Below are 17590 nucleotides of genomic sequence, written 5' to 3'. Positions count from 1 at the left end.
GTACAGCAAAGCGTTCACCGTGTGTCCTTGCCCCATGCTCAAGTTTTAGACTTAAGTATGACTGACGCATCATTTGGCTTAATGGGCAAAATAGCTGCAATTTTTTATATTCTTTGGGTCTTTCGGTAAAGTCACGTAGATAGGTTCAAAGAAAATAATAAAACAACAAAAAACTACGACGTTTCGATCGCAACACAAGCGGTGCTGATGACGACCGCTTGTGTTGCGATCGAAACGTCGTACATTTTTTTGTTATTCTCTTTGAACCTATCTACGTGACTATACCGAAAGAGCAGAGAATATGAATTCCTGCAGTCACGAAAGCTTTAAGTCGAGATTTAGCTGCAATGTTGTTGTTGTTTTCTGCGAAGCGACTCAGATGCAGTTGAATTGCCTGTACAGGGTGGTCCAGGTGTATTGTGACCCCCCCCCCCCCCAAATTAATTAACCCCCTAAAATGTTTTGCTACGTTTCAGAGAATTAAATGGGGGTCAGAAGACATATGGACCACCGTTGTAAAGTATTTTGGACGCTGTATAATACATTGAAATTGTAACTTCTTTACGCGCTTTTACACAATACGCGTAAAAGCGCGTGAAGATTTACAATCTTTATTTCGACTGGAGGAATCAGAAGAGCTGTGAAGCTCTTTTTCAGGGGCGTGTCAGCAAGTGAAACATTCACTCCCCAAGCGGCGGTTCGACGAATTTCCTCGATTCGATTTTAAGGTTCGAGAATTTCATGCTTGTTCTAAAGTCTCGTTCGAATCCTTTTATTTCAAAGGGATGTACAATTCCAGAAACGCGTCGACTTCTCAAGCCTAATCACAACTTTAGAACAGTGCTGCTTGTTGCTGGCCGCTCGACGCTTTCGGAGGGTTGGGGGGGGGGGTCCTCAAACAAACGTCACCGCCGATCGATTAATTCGACTGGTGGTGACGTCACCGATAGCCGATTAATCGATCGGTGGAGACGTCAACAACACTAGATCGGCGGTGACGTTGCCGCCGATCGATTAATCGACTGCCGGTGACGTCACCACCGATCGATTAATCGGCAATCGGTGACCGGAAGTCGATTAATCGATCGGCGGCAACGTCACTCTAGTGTCACTAGATTAATCTAGTATCGTTGACGTCACTGCCGATACATTAATCTACAGTCGGTGACGTCACCGCCAGTCGATTAATCGATCCGCGGTGAAGTAACCGCAGGCCGATTAATCGATCGTCGGTGACGTCACCGCCGATCGATTAATCGCCGCCGCCGCCGGAGTTGTTGCCGGCGCGAGCGCGCGGGACGTGACGTCACGTTTGGGGGCGGTGGGGGCCGGCGCGAGAGGGTGGGAGGGGTGGGGGCGGGTGGGAGGGGCGCGAGAGGGTGGGAGGGGCGGGGGCGGAGGGGAGAGGAGCGGGAAGAGGAGGGGGAGGGGTAAGGGGAGAAGGGGGCGGGGGGAGGGGGAGAAGGGGGCGGGGGGAGGGGGCGATGGGGGCGGGGGGAGGAGGAGGAGGGAGGAGGGGGGAGGGGCCCCGGGGCGGCGAGCCCAGAGCCCGGGCAGCGCGTACAGTGCGTGGCGCGCGCGGGTCGGCACTGCGCGCGGTACTCAGACAGTGGGGACCAGCAGAGATCACCAGGGATCATTAGTGATCACCAGTACTCACTAGTACTCACTAGTACTCACTAGTACTCACCAGGGATCACTAGTACTCACTAGTACTCACCAGTACTCACCAGGGATCACTAGTACTCACTAGTACTAACCAGGGATCGCCAGGGATCACTACAGACTCACCAGTACTCATTCGCGCTCACCAAAGATCACCAGGGATCATTAGTACTCACCAGTACTCACCTTTACTCACTAGTACTCACCAGTGCTCACCAGGGATCACTAGGGCTCACGAACACTCACCAGGGACCACCAGGGATCACTAGTGCTCACTACTACTCACTAGTGCTCACCAGGGATCACCAGGGATCACTAGTACTCACCTTTACTCACCAGTCCTCACCAGTACTCACCAGAGATCACTAGAACTCACGAGTACTCACCAGGGACCACAGGACACAGTGCTAACTCGTCCCTGCTCATCATTGACCGCAGGACCAAGCACACGCACTCGTGCCCACAGCCCTCTGGGATTCGTGAGTCGTCGTGAGTCGTGGTGCTCACGGGACTCGGGACTCACGGCACGCCGCTGCTACTGCATTCGTAAGAGAGCGCCTGGCACACACGAACTTACACACACACACAGCTATATACACACACACGACTTTACACACACACGACTTAACACACACACACACACACGACTTGACACACACACACACACAGCTATACACACACGACTTGACACACACACACCTTGACACACACACGACTTGACACACACACACGACTTGACACACACACACGACTTGACACACACACATGACTTGACACACACACACACGACTACACACACACGACTTGACACACACACACGACTTGACACACACACACACGACTTGACACACACACACGACTTGACACACACACACGACTTGACACACACACACCTTGACACACACACACACGACTCTACACACACACACGACTCTACACACACACACGACTTTACACACACACACCTTGACACACACACACACCTTGACACACACACACACCTTGACACACACACGACTTGACACACACACACACGACTTTACACACACACGACTTGACACACACACACACGACTTTACACACACACACGACTTTACACACACACACTCGACTTTACACACACACGACTTTACACACACACACACGACTTGACACACACACACGACTTTACACACACACACACACACACGACTTGACACACACACACGACTTGACACACACACGACTTTACACACACACCCGACTTTACACACACACACGACTTTACACACACACACACACGACTTTACACACACACACGACTTGACACACACACGACTTGACACACACACGACTTGACACACACACACTGACACACACACGACTTTACACACACACACGACTTGACACACACACACCTTGACACACACACCTTGACACACACGACTTGACACACACACACGACTTGACACACACACACGACTTGACACACACACGACTTTACACACACACACGACTTTACACACACACACGACTACACACACACACGACTTGACACACACACACGACTTGACACACACACACACACGACTTTACACACACGACTACACACACACACGACTTTACACACACACACGACTTTACACACACACACGACTACACACACACGACTTGACACACACACACGACTACACACACACACACACGACTTGACACACACACACGACTACACACACACGACTACACACACACGACTTTACACACACACACGACTTTACACACACACACGACTACACACACACACGACTTGACACACACGACTTGACACACACACACGACTACACATACACACGACTTGACACACACACGACTACACACACACACACGACTTGACACACACACGACTTGACACACACACACGACTTTACACACACACACGACTTGACACACACACACGACTACACACACACACGACTTGACACACACACGACTTGACACACACACACGACTTGACACACACACACGACTACACACACACACGACTTGACACACACACACGACTTGACACACACACACGACTACACACACACACGACTTGACACACACACACGACTTGATACACACACACGACTACACACACACACGACTTTACACACACACACGACTACACACACACACGACTTTACACACACACACGACTTTACACACACACACGACTTGACACACACACACGACTACACACACACACGACTTTACACACACACAGACCTGTCACAAAGGTGGTACACACACACAGGCAGACGAAGTGGGCAGCACTCGTTACACGGGCTTGTACACCACGCCTCTAAAGAAGATCCATTACACCGAGTTACACATCATCATACAGCACGCACAGTACGCGGTTACACAGTACAACTAGCATACGGTACACCGATTAACACCGTAGGACGTCGGGTGGTGCATTGCATCCTTTTACGCAGAACACAGCAGAGAAGACGTCTGCTGCTGCTACTGCTGCACATGATTAACTCTGTACAAAGCAGCCGACACTTCACAGTAACTCTTACTCAATACGCGGCACTGTCTGTGCACGACTAGCACCCGAGACGACACACAGTGCAGAGGGCACTCGAGTCTGGGCAGTACCACCACCACCACCGTCCTCGTCCTCCTGCTGAATCTCGCCGGGGTGACTTCCCTAAGCCACAAGGAGCAGCAGCAGCAGCAACCCCAGGGCCGCCTCGCACCGCCGGTGAGTGAGTGGTGCGTGGAAGGTGGTTACCCATTGTGGGGTCATGAATATGTGAAAAAGAGCTTTATTGCTCATGGGATTCATCGCGGGGGTCTTTGTGCGGGGATGGGGTCTACTCATTGTGGGGTCATGCGTCTGTGAAAGAGCTTTATTGCTCATCGGATTCTTCCAGTATGAAAGAAACCTTTCAGATTGTGAGGTTATCGAGCCACTGGTCCAGCGATTGGGATATTTGTGGTGGGGTCTGGGGTGAGGGGTCAGGGATATGGGGTCAGGGATATGGGGTCAGGGATATGGGGTCAGGGATATGGGGTCCGGTCATCAGACTCCGGGTTCACAGTTTTTGTCCGGTTGTCATGTGCTCAGCCTGTTGGAGAAAGTGTTGGGGGTGTTTGTCTGTGACGGGATGTGTTGTTTACTCGATTAAGGTGGTGTCCACATGTTGTGTCTGTGTGTGTATTCGTGTGTGCCCCCATCATGGTAAACATTGGCATTATACCTACACGATCTTACGCAAAAGAACACAATTATGAATGATTTGTGTTTATATAGTATTGTTGTGTTGGTGTGGTGCACATTTCAGATTGTCTGCGTGAAATGTACAAAGTGTGCTGTGCTTAATGTATTTTTGTTTTATGCTATTTGAACCCGGTTTTCCTATTTTGTGAACTCCCGTGTGTGTAGTCTGACGATTCGTTTGTGTGCGCACAATACATTGCTTACACTTGTGTTTGTGTACAGTATATGTGAACATGTGATTACTTCTGTACATGTCCGTGTAGTAATATGCGCGTGCGACTGGGCACATGTACGATCATGTGTGTGAGCACACCCATGCAAAGTGCATGTGTGTGGAAGTTTGCGTATGAGCAAACTCTTGTACATGTAAATATGTGGATGTGTGTGTGTGTGTTTATGAGCACGCCCTCGGAGGGCTGAACGATTAATCGATTTTAAATCGAAATTTGAAACAATGCGATTAACAAATCTCAAAGGCTGCGATTTTTTGCGATTTGAAAAGTCTCATTACTTTATTATTGGAATTGTTTTCTTTTTGATTAGTATGACTTTATTTATTTAACTTAACAATTGTTCTATGTTTGATTGTTCTATTTCAATTGAAACATTTTAATAAATACATGTTGGAAGCAATTCATATCTTTGAAGTTCTCATCCTTGCATTGTCACATATAGAGCAGTTCATATGTTGATGGTATCATGTGGTAATGCTCCATCACATGTTTTAAGTTTATTACACAGTGAATATTGAACTGAAGCTTGACTTAAAATCGTTCAGACCTACACCCGAGTGCCGTAATTATAGATGTATTGCACCCCATGTACATGTATGTGTACATGTGTGTACGAGTACAGTTGTGTGTTTGTGTAAATGATATGGGTGTCTTCAACAGCACACCCATGTACGTACGTGTGTGGATGTGTGTTTGTGTGTTTGTGTGTGTGGAGCGGTTAGCGCGCTACCTAAGTTCGAATCCTGCTCACGATCAACACCAGTGACGATTATTTAATCTGAACCGGTCCTGGGCCTCCCCTAGGTCGATTCAGCCTCAAATGAGTACCTGGTATGTGTAAACATAACTACTTAGGGAGACAAAGGCGGCCGGGCGTGGTGCTGGCCACCCACCCCCTCGATGTGCCGTGTCGGCCTTCATAGGTGCTACTCGCTAACAGCACCTGCCCCAAGTCTATTCAGGTTTTTGTCTTTGCATACCTGTACATATCTGTAAGAGCTGGACCATCAGCCTTGGTTTTGTTTCCCCATTGAACGGCCTGTGATTAAAGAAGGGGGGGGGGGGCTGTCTCACGCCGCCAGGTGTGTGTGTCTATTGTGCTAGCCGTGAATCAAGGTGGCTGACGAATTGGGAGGGCACACCTGGACGACACACCTTTACCTGCTGCTGCTCGCATCTTCCTGTCCGCCCTCTCCCTCTCTCTGGATACTTGATCCTTTGCCTTACCTGCACGAAATCTACCTGGCTGACTTACCTGTAAACGCTCCTCCTATCTCCGGCGCGGCGTGGTCTGTGTTCCAGTCTGTGTATACAAGCAGTGGTTAAAACGTTGTTTTGAACAGAGGTGGATTGTGAAACTTCCCACCAGCCCTTCGTGTCAAGCTCAGTTTCATACTCTACCTTGTTGTTTGTCAGCTGTTCACGGAAGATATTTGCATGAATATGTAAGTGATTCACTATAATGTAAACATATTTCGCAATGTGTCTCCATTGTGTGTGCTCATACGGTATCTACAAAATGTAATATCTTGCTTGTGAAACGTTGTTGATAGCCCTCGGTGTGTACGGTTTGGTACGGGAGGCTCGTTCGAGAACCCCCCCCCTCCTCTCCACCGTGTTTGTGTGTGTGGTTGTGACCGCGTGCGCAGTGGTGGTGAAGAGTTCCGAGTACCTGCCGTGTGTTTTTAGCCTTGCCTGCGTGTGGACGCTCGTGGCTTGCGCCTGCTGCTGCTGCGTGTTTGTGTGTGGCGTGAGCTTGGTTCCTGTCTTGGCAACAAAAAAAAGAGCCATTTTCCCCGTTGGAAGATTGGAAATTTCTCGTCGAAAGTGGCCTTCCGTGCCAGAACTGGGCAAAAGTACAGTGGTGTGGCCACTCGCCAAGATGGGAAGCGGGCCTCCTTGTAAGAAGGGTAAAATTGTGACCTATACCTCCTCCCCCCTTGTTTGTGTGTGGCCTTGGGTGTGTAAGTATGTGCCGGGGGTTGTTTGTGTGCGAGCTGAGCGAGTTTGTGTGTGACGGTGGTGGTGGGGGTGGTGGTGGTGGCGGTCGGGGGGAGGGCTGAGTGATCAAGTGATCACATTCCACGCCCAACAACAAAACAACACGCGGCCCGCCACCGCCGGTGGTGAGGCTTGGAGCACGGGGGGTGGGCGGACGGACGGACGGGAGGGCCGGCCAGGCAGTGGGGGGTGTAGGCGGGGTGCTTCCCAGGTCCCAGGACTCCCAGCGGGCAGGCGGCGGCGGTGGTGGTGGGGTGGGTGAACGGGGCGGGTGGCGAGGTGGGTGGCTCCCCGGTTGAGGGCCACGGTTCCTGGCCAAAGAGACACCTCCCCCCCCCGACAAAGCGTGACGCCCGTGGCTGCGAAGGGGCGCACTGTGGGGCCGTGGCTGTGTCTCTTGTCAATTGAGCTGGAGCCGGGGACGTGTGTCCGGCCGATGACGGTGTGTGTGGTGGTGGTGGTACGGTGTGGTGGTGGTGGTGGTACGGTGTGGTGGTGGTGGTATGGTGTGGTGGTGGTGGTACGGTGTGGTGGTGGTGGTACTGTGTGTGTGGTGGTGGTGGTTGTGCTGCCCGGTGTGGTATGGACCTTGTGAGCCGAGCTCTTGCGTCTTGCTTGCGACGTGTTGTGTTGTTTTTAACGCTTCAAGGCTCATTTCTCTCTACGTTTAAAAATGTGTGCATTCGTTTTGTTTTCTTCCAGTTTGTCGCGTAAGTGTTTTGTTTAATATTTAAAGTCTGCCGGTGGCTTTGTGGGAATGGGTTTGGTAATAAATAATGGTTGATTTTGACGTGTGCTCACTCACCCGCCGTGACACGCTGAGATTGCAAGTGGATGTTAAGCCACTCGCTGCCTTTGATGGACAGCGAGTGAGTGATCAAGAAGACAAATGCAACTCTGCTCTCAGTCGCCTACATCGTGAACGTGATGTATTCAGCTATCGCTGTATGTCAACTTAACACATGGTCATGTTATTTTATCGTCATGGTTTTTGTGTATTGTGATGTCTTAAATGTTTATGTTATGCTGGTTATGATCTGTACTGGTTAACACTGGACTCTACTGTACTGACAAGATGTATACTGTACTGACAAGATCCACTTTCGAACTGTACTCTTTGTATTTACGTGAAACTGTCCGCGTTATGAATACGCAATAATAATAATTTACTTCAACAGAAAACAGGAATGAAAATGCTTTTTTTAATTCACGGGACATGAAGACGTAATGAACCTTATCCAGCAGCAGAGGCATACAATGCCAGTTAAGTTGCTGCGTCCGACAGAAAACCCGCAATAATGCAGCATCATCCATATTTCTTACCTCGTCTTTCTTCTTTGCAGTGGTCGTGGCGGTGAGGAGTGACGCGTCGCCCATGCTCGTGTGAGGAGGCGCACGGAGAGCCTGTGGCGGAGAGCTGAGAGCAGGAGGACTACGACGCCATGGCGGAGGTGGCGGTGGTGAAGGAGGGCTGGCTCTACAAGCGCGGTGAGCCTCGCACATGCTGCTATCGGCTCGCCCCCCCCCCCCCCCCCCGGTGTGTTCACAATGTGATGGGGGGAGCATCCTCAAAGTGGCTCCGGGCACTGATACTGTGTCCGAACATCGAGCCGGCACCGTGGATATCCTGGGTTCGATACTGGATTTCAGCCACCCGCTGGTCAAACCCACGTTGTTTAATGTCATCTAGTCCGATGGGCTTATCCCGGCAGCCAAGGATTGTACAAACTCCCCACCCCATTGTACTGAGTGTTGTTAACACTTTAGCTTACTCCTGCTCTGAGAATAAAAAAAAATGTTTTATTTACGTATGAAGAACACCCTTTGCGAGGCTTTTAAAAGGTGACATCTGTAAGTGAAGGTAAGAGGTTGTTGAAGTGAATTCAGAAATGGTTACGTGACGTCTCCCAAGACCTGTTCTCAAAAACAAGAAAATGTGCTCAGTGGGAAATTTGGCATGTAAATATATTTGTCGAAGTTATGTAATGGCAATAAAATATTTGACATATAGCTGGAAATAAAAAGCAAAAAAGAATGATAATTGGAATGCACAAATCACTATTAAACACTTGGGATAGCTGCTGTTATTGCCTCTGTTGGAGCCATGGTCTGGTTCACAAAAAGTCAAACTGCTTAAGTTTTCTACATCGAAAATGCTTTCATGTAACACTCGTCTTCATTGACAGCCCTGAATATGTTGAGGTCGACATCTGACCGGCATTTGAACTTATGACCTTAACATAGTGAGTGGAACCCTCGCTGTATGACACTGCGCCGCATGGCCAGATCTTTAATACAGCAGTGGATGAACAATAGCACCTAGAAATGGGGCGTCAAGAAATCGTTGAGGTAAATCAATAGGGATGAGCAGCAGCCTTGGGCCTTGCAAGGCAGGATGTCATTTGTCTTTCCAATGTGCACTTTCACTTGTAAATTGGCACATCTAGCATATGGTAGATGTGTAAAGAAAGGCCATGTGTGGGCCAGAAGGTCTTGGGGTTTCCCATCCCTGGTCCAGGATGTGGCTATCGAAAATGTAACGTCCCGAATTTAGCCTCGCATTGATATTAATAGCAACAATTGAGCACTGTATTTAAGTATGATTGTATAAGATGCGTATTGTGTTAGGGGCTCTTGTGTTTGGCTGTTTCCTGCAGTAAATGCATATTAATGAAATATATTGTCGCATTGCCAGATAAAACATTTCTGTTCGAAACAAAGTATCAGGTGGAGATACATTGTAATTCTATACGGTGTGTAGTGTGCCTGTTTGCAGCGCCCATTGAACATACTGTACTGTGTAGAGGTGGATGCAGACAGGGGTCTGTGGCGAAATATTATTAAGAATGTATGAGTGTAAATACTATTGTGAATTTCCAAGGAAATATGCTGATCAGTGCTAAATAAACGAAAAAAAGTTTTGTTTACAGAAATACTCGTGTGTGCTGTTCAGCTTACACGTATGTGCTTGCGGTTTATGGCAGGAGGTTCAGCAAATGCTAAGGGTGTTTTCTGTGCTGCTGAATTCGAGGAAAACGTTTGGAAATTTACTTGGTTGCTTCACGTGATTGTCAGATGATTTGATTAAGCAGTTTTTTTCAATGGGTAAAAAAAAAACCCGTCCAGCCGAGTGAGTTGGTAAAAGTTAATACTTTTTTTTAAGTGGTCCATGAAATGTGCTGTTGAGTGCAAGCTTGTGTAAAAGGTCATTTTGTGCGGATGAAAATTTTTAAGCGCATTGTGAGATGGCGAATGGTATTTGGGTTTTTTTCCTCCCCCCCGGTGGCGTTGACTCGCATGCTGCAGAACAGGGACACTCAATGACGTCACCTGACCACCACCGCCTGTGGTCAGCAAGACTGTGCCTCTGCTCTGCTTGAGAACAGCTGTCCATTGATAAAACCTTGGGTGTGGAGTAGTTGTGCACTGGCAATAATATTGTGGCGTCCGCTTGTACCTCGGTGAAATACTTGCACATTTTTTTTTTAGCGCGCACGGTTCGTTCGGTCGGTGTCTCTTGAATGTTGTCGTCGAAGCCGTCGTGTGGTGTTTTTGATTGTCATTCGCGAGGTCTAAGGTGTGTTTTGTTTTATTACTTTCACTCGTTGTTGTGGTGCCTCGTAACTACAGTATGCTGCGAGATGAGCAGCTCCGTGCTTATCGGGGTCGCACGTCCTGTTTTTGACCTTATCGTGCCTCGGCAAACATGAAAATATCAAATACCACGGTGCAGTTTGCACTGCAGAACAAAAAGTAAATGTTATATTACCGTGAAATGCTTTGAGCTTTATCTGTATTTGATTTGAGGAATTCAGTCATGTTGCATACTTTTTGGCAGAAGTTTAAAATTGTCAATTATGATCTTTTGTTCTGTTTTCGTGAAACGTTGCAGGTTTTTGGCTTACAATATCGTGAAGCGCTTCAGTGTTTACTGTGCGAAAGTGCCTTTACATTGTAGCAACAACACATTTGTACTGTCACTTGCAAATCTGTGTAAAATTAAAGGAAAGTCACATAGGTAGAAAAATTAAATAAAACAAAAGATAATAATATATCACGCTGGTTCAGCCGTTCCACTGCTGGATTATTTTTTCCACCTGAGGACGACCACTTGTGTTGCGATCGAAACGTCGTGATATTATTTTTTATTTTATTTCATTTTTCTATCTACGTGACTTTACCAAAAGAACCAAAGAGTATGGATTCCTGCAGTCACGAAAGCTTCAAGTCAAGATTGAAGGTTTCTGTCGTTTAGCTCATAAACGTAATTCAGAGATCATCATTATTATCACTGCCGTTTGAAGTCTTGGGTATCTCTGTTTAACTGCGCTCACAGAACAGAGCACGGTTCGAGATAGGGTTGAAGTAACGCAGTACCGTACAATATGGCGATAAGAATTGCAGCATCTCACAGAATGAATTGTGTGTTTCTCTCCACGTCTCGATTTGTCTTTTTAATGGCAACCTTTGTGCTGATGGTAAATTTGTGCCAAAAGACTCTTAGGTAATTGCCGCGAGATGTCGTTGCACACGGAGTTGTATCGTGTCCTGTTGCAGTGAATGTACGTGGAAACTTTTTATGAATGGCATGCGTATTCTCGTTGAATGTCTTTTGTGAATAAGACGCTCTAATTAGCCCCTTACTTCAGTATTCCGCCATAATATAAAATGCTTTAATGAAACATTGCTTCCCATTTGGTTTACGTAAAGATCAAGGGTGCGTAGCGGATTTTGAATGACATCGTTGTCCTCTGAAGAACATTACAACTAAGGCTGTTGGCGTATTAGGCCTAAACTGGCTTACGAGTTACAGTTGAAAGATCGAATTTACTGCGTGTACAGTTTCGGCGAGTTTGACCTCTGCTCCGCGATTCTCCATTCGCACCGACGTAAAGCCCAGTGGGGATCCTTCCTGGCTTCAAGCATGACCAGTCAAATGGCCGTAATATAAAAATCATGACAGCATGCTTGTGGGCCTACTGTTATATATTTTTCCGTCAATAAAATGTGTTAGAAGTTTGAAAATGTAGGATAAGGCTCCTTTGGATCATGACTTGTGTTTATTTTTTGTGTGAAAGCAGCCTTTGTCAGCCAAACTGCCGCTACACGAGTCGCCATTTACGTCCTGCAGCGGTGAACATAAATCCAAGCGAGTTGTGCGACTGCAGCTTTTCGGCTTTTGTATTTTGAAACCGCATTAACGCGAATTGTTCATTGCCACTTCCTCAAAAGTTGTTTCGACTGAAATCTTAATTGGACATGTATAACAGGCTTTGCAGTGCATTTTGGGACGAGCATTCATTTTGTGAATTGTCTCTAGCTATGTGTGACCGAATGTTTAACTCGGCGATGATTTGTAAAATCCTTACACCGTGACGATATTTTGGACAAGATGCACATTACAATGAGTTACGAACCTGTCATACAGGTTGAATTTTAGTATATTGAGTTTGTGCAATAAACGTACCCCACCAACTTGTGCGTATTTCAAATCGGTAGTGGGTTTGTGACGTAAATTAAATTGTTATATACGGTATACACACAAACTATGACATCTGAAAAAAACGAAATTACTTGTCCAAGTTGTCTAACTCTTTGACTGCTTTTGTGTGCATAGTAGAGTTATGTAGGTTTGGATAGGCCAAAACGAGATAATATTGAACACGCCATTTAATGCGTATATTTTTCAGGTTGGTTTAAGAAAAAAATGCTGGTGGCAGCTATTTTGGGCTCGGTGAAAACACATGACGTAAAGCGCGTGTTTGTTTCTTCATGTTTTACTTTCACAATGGAGTTGTACAGGGGAAAAAAATCGTATACATGGAAAGGAAAATGTGTTTGGACCGTGTGAATGGAGTGTAACGGTGGGTGGATCGAGTGCATTCACAGAGTGTGGTGTTTACAGACGAGCACAGCAACGAGCGAAGGTCACAAGGGTTTTTTGTTAATCATTTGCCGTAAGAACCCTGGAGGTATGGAGTGTTTTGATGGACTGGGAGAAAGTTGCACCTTTTTTTTCGTGCTAAAATTGATTACTCACCTCGGTGGTATCAGTTTTAGATGGATTCGTGCTCACGCCGTTAAAGAGGATGTTATTAATATAACAAAATTTCGCTCAACAACAGGATGTGTGAGTAAGAACAGCATGCGTATGGTGTGCAGTCAGATTTTTATCACCTCATGACTACTGTGAAAAAGAACCCCATTAATGGGTTTGGAGTGGTGTGAATGTCTGAATTGTGTACTTAGCAATTACAGCTAAGTCTTCGGTAGATAAATGTATTGCCTGTGGACAAAAAAAACGATGAGAAGATGGCTCTTCATGCTGTCGCCATTCCCCAAATAGAAATGGCTTTTGACAGGACTAAGCAGGAGCTGGCTGGATCCCAGGTGCTTGTGTCAAGTAGCTGGTACGTCCGCAGCCCGCACTGACCCAGGAAGTGCTATTTAAAGCAGGTTTGGCAGATTGGCTTGTTGCTGCATGGGGGAGGGGGGGGGCTCGACAGAGGGTGAGACGCCCGACTGAGGCCCCCAGGTTTAAGCGCAAGACTGCGCCGCCGGCGCCTGTGATGATAATGATGATGATTGTGGAGCCACTTTGGCTCGGCCGTAGGGGTTTGGGTTACGCTGCTGGGGCCAGCCGAGTCCGGGGAGGCCAGTGAGGCGCCGTGTGGCATGCCGTGTGGCATGCCGCGTGGCATGCCGCGTGGGCCGGTGTCAACGAGCACCAGGGCGCGGTGCCATGCGGCCTGCAGGTGGCCTGCCAAGGAGAGGGCGAGGGCCAGCGCCGTAGGAGCCGGGGGCACGGTGTGCGGCCAGAGGAGCACGGTGGCGTTGCCGGGTTTGGCATAGGTCGGCAGATGGGGGTGCAGGAGGGGGTGTGGGGTGGGTGTTTACAGCGTATGCCACTGTCGAGGAGGTGGCTAAATAATGTTAAGTCTGCTATTCCAGTCCGCTTTGTTTACTGGGAATTTTTTGCAACTAATTGTGGCGACGTGGCACGCAAGTAGCGTGTATTTTCGTAGGTTATTTTTTTTTATAGTCGTGCTTAGTTAATCTTTTCACCAATTTGCACTGGTTAAAATCTGCATCGTGTGAACGAGTTCTAGGTCATGAAATTACTGCATGGTGTCGGTTTGGGTTTTTCAGATGTTTTTTGTGTTCATGTATCATCAGCAGAGTGGCATGAAAACAAGCTTCATGACTCAACCCTGTGTGAGTTGGATGCCCAGTCACCCAATGCTAGCAATTGCACTACCAATATTACAAGTGCCCCGTCCGCCTCGTCTGGCCGTGCACAAAACCAGCCCGGCTTGTCAGCGAGCACGCAACATTAAAACTTTCTAAGCGAGGGTAACGCGTAGGCACCAAGCGCTCGTGAATGTTCCATCGGGCGAGTGTTATGCCTCGGTGTCATGCCGCTGTTGTGTTTGTTTTAGATTCTTCTGCGCCGTCTCCCATTGGTGAATAGTAGCAGTAATAATAATAAATGGGAGAAAATGTCGTAGCAGGCGTGGCTTGTCCCTGCATAGTCGCAGGCGCGGTGTTTTTCCAGCTCCGCTGTCGGCCTCTGCGTGCCCCATTCCACACGAAAAGCACCCCCCCCTCCTCCTCCTCCAGTGTTGTCACGCATTCCAAATTTTTTGTCGAAAAATAAATGTGGCCCCTTTGGTGTCTCGCGCTGGCAGATCATTTTTTGCTGTTTTTAATCGAGGGCAGTGTCTCTTCTCGAACGCTGAAGTTGGCACTCTCGCGCAAGTCAATTCTACAAGAGTTATGTGGGTTAACCCAATGTTCAAATGATTGTTGACCTTTGGGGGCGGGGAAAAAAAAGGTCAAAATGACGTGTATTTTGAAAGGGGTTTTGAAAGAACTTGGTTGGCATATTTTTTTCGTGTGTAACTTTTTTCTAGTGTCTTTATTTAGCGTGTATATTATGTACAACAAGAAAGTGTAAAAATCTGGACAGGCTGGTTTAGCAGGAAAATGTATCTTGTCTTCCTGGATGAAAGTGCCCCTGGAGAACGCTGTTTTGAAGCTCGTCGTTGTGATCGCTGCAACAACACTTTATTTGCATATTCTTACAATTAAAGACACGCGTGATTTTATTATTATTTTCGCGTGTAATCACTTGTCCATTGTTTTGCGTTCTGAGTACACAGGGCCTTTTCTTTCACCATAGGCATCGGTCCAGTTGGGACTGAAGTTGTGCGCTGGTCCTTCTTTGGAACAAATTTGCAGAACAGTATTGAAACAATACTAGATACGTACGTCATGGTCGAAACTATAGTGCACCTTTTGCAGTACTAATGTCGTAAAACGGATTTAAAAAGTGCATTAAGTGAGCGAAATAAGTTAATCGTACATACAACACGATATACAAATCATGGCAGTCACTATGATGTGGGACCTTCAGTTAGTTGGTTGACAAACAGCTGTAATTGTGCATTTTATATATGCTCTTTAGAAAAATCGCACATACGGTACATTGTAAACAACTAGCCTGTTAAGAAACAACTCGTGGCCAATTTGAGCCCTTCACATGGAGGTCCGAGCGTTAAGTGGATTTCTCCCCCCCACCCAGTCCGTGCCTATCTTGGCAGGAGCGCTGCTGTTTGTGGAGCTCGCACGCAGGAATTTTATGGCACAGAAGGGCGAGTGTGTGGTCTCTTCAGGTGTGTTGCCCGCGGGGATCCACCATGCCGCCAACGTAAACACGATTGTCATCTGGTAATGTCTATGAAGACCCTGATCATCCGAGTGGCTCGCCGATTGCCATTACCTGGGATGCTCGTTTTTTTGTGGTCATTTAAAGGTGGCTGGCTATTGGGGGCATCGTCGCACACGTCGGTATTTCCTATGCAGACACAGTGCGTTTAAAATGGACTCGCGAAGTAAATTAATTTTACCCGGCAGATACATTAACTTTTTTTAAAATTCTTACAGAGGGGAGCTGAGCACTGTATATCTTACGCGGCATGCCAGTGCCTTAAAGGCAAACCAGATTTACGCTGGCTTTAAGGCCACAGTGTTTGAAAATGCCGCTTGACAACAGATCGTTCGCATTCCACACCAGCTTGTGGAAAAGCTGTTTAGTCTGCCTGGACCTGCTAGCTCGGGCAATTCTACAAAACTATGCAAGAAATTGTGCTTAACTTGGAACAGCTTGAGTGTTTTAAACTGTATCTAGCCGGCTGCGGTGGTGAGCAGGGCTGCAGCAAGTGTTGTTAAAAGTGCTCGTAGATCTTGGAGGCGTAATGCACCAGGGGATTTTGTCAGATACCACAATATAATGGCTGCTGTCTTCAAAGCTTAAACAAATTCTTCTTCTTAGAAAATGCGGTTTGCATTGTTCCAAACTCTTAGCAACTTGGACGTCACACACAGACGGTATACGAGTAAGAAGCCAAAAAAACGCTACAGTGCGGCGTTATTAAAAGATTGAAAAAGCGGCAAATGCGAACGCATAAGATCCAGATGTATGCCTGGAACTAGAAGAATTTAACAGGCACCGCTGGTATTTTGCTCGCGGGGGGTAGGGCGCTGGGTACGGGAGGGGGGGGAGGGCGCCCGTGCGTTTGGGAGCCCTCGGGTGTTGCGGCCGCCCCGCTCGAGGCCCGCTGGACACTGGCCGCTGTTTGACACACTGCACACAGCCACTCGCGCTTGGCACCGAGCGTAATTCTGGGAAAAGGGATTTTGTGTTTTTTTAAAATAACTGTGCCTGAAAGAAGAGCAAAGACGCCGGCCTGTTTTTTATTTAGAGCGGCGTCGCTCGGTCAGTCTGGCATGCGGCACTGGCGTTCGACTGAAAGCGACGTTGTGTTGATGACTGCGGAAAAACAGATTTGGTCTGTGGTGTCAGACCATGTTAATGAAAGGGGAGGGGGGTGGTTGGCGGGTTTGGGGTGGGCAGCTTGAAATGAATCCCGCAGAGCTGGTGCTTAATGGCACGTTTTTTTTTCATCTGGTGCGTGTTTCACGAAACAAAACTGAGTTCTTGTGGCTGTAACATAAAACTCTACAACAGATTTGTTTCACAATTTGCATATGTTTTAAAAGCCACGTAAGCATTGTGCAAGTTTAACATGTGGCAAAGACTGAAATAATAAGTGGATTTGGATGCAATAATGCACCGTAACGCATCTATTCAAATTGGTTGGCATTTACGCTTAGCACTGCAGTGCATTATTGCTCACCGCTGGTTCGGGTGTTGTCTGTGTCAGACCTGGATTTTGCCGTGGTATCATTTATCCCTTTTAATCATCACTCGGTGACTATTTAATTATCTGGGCCCATCACTGGTGAACTCAAACCAGCTGGCGGATATTTTTTCTGGTACCTATCCCGTTGACTTCTTAATGTAAAACTCGTATAATTTTTCCTCCAAACGTATATTGTTTGCAGCGTTCTTTTTTCGACCGATGTCACCGCAAGAGAT

At 47.4% G+C, this 17590-nt stretch overlaps 1 protein-coding gene across 2 annotated transcripts in view; it reads left to right on the top strand.

The window, feature by feature from the left end:
- The first annotated feature begins 1713 nt into the window (after positions 1-1713).
- The window catches only part of LOC144719808 (RAC-alpha serine/threonine-protein kinase), a 45948-nt gene continuing 30071 nt past the window's right edge, over positions 1714-17590 (top strand). The window contains exons 1-3 of one of the 2 annotated variants that reach the window (XM_078596010.1): positions 1714-2211; positions 4243-4396; positions 8493-8637. In XM_078596010.1, the coding sequence (XP_078452136.1) occupies positions 8592-8637 (46 nt within the window). In that variant the 5' untranslated portion in view covers positions 1714-2211; positions 4243-4396; positions 8493-8591. Of the gene's footprint in view, positions 2212-4242; positions 4397-7500; positions 7592-8492; positions 8638-17590 lie in introns of those variants that run through there. The other variant, XM_078596011.1, reaches the window with a different exon arrangement.

The sequence above is a fragment of the Lampetra planeri genome, chromosome 7, assembly GCF_965212315.1.
Source record: "Lampetra planeri chromosome 7, kcLamPlan1.2.h2, whole genome shotgun sequence".
NCBI lineage: Eukaryota > Metazoa > Chordata > Hyperoartia > Petromyzontiformes > Petromyzontidae > Lampetra > Lampetra planeri.
This window is presented reverse-complemented; position numbering and strand designations above follow the sequence as displayed.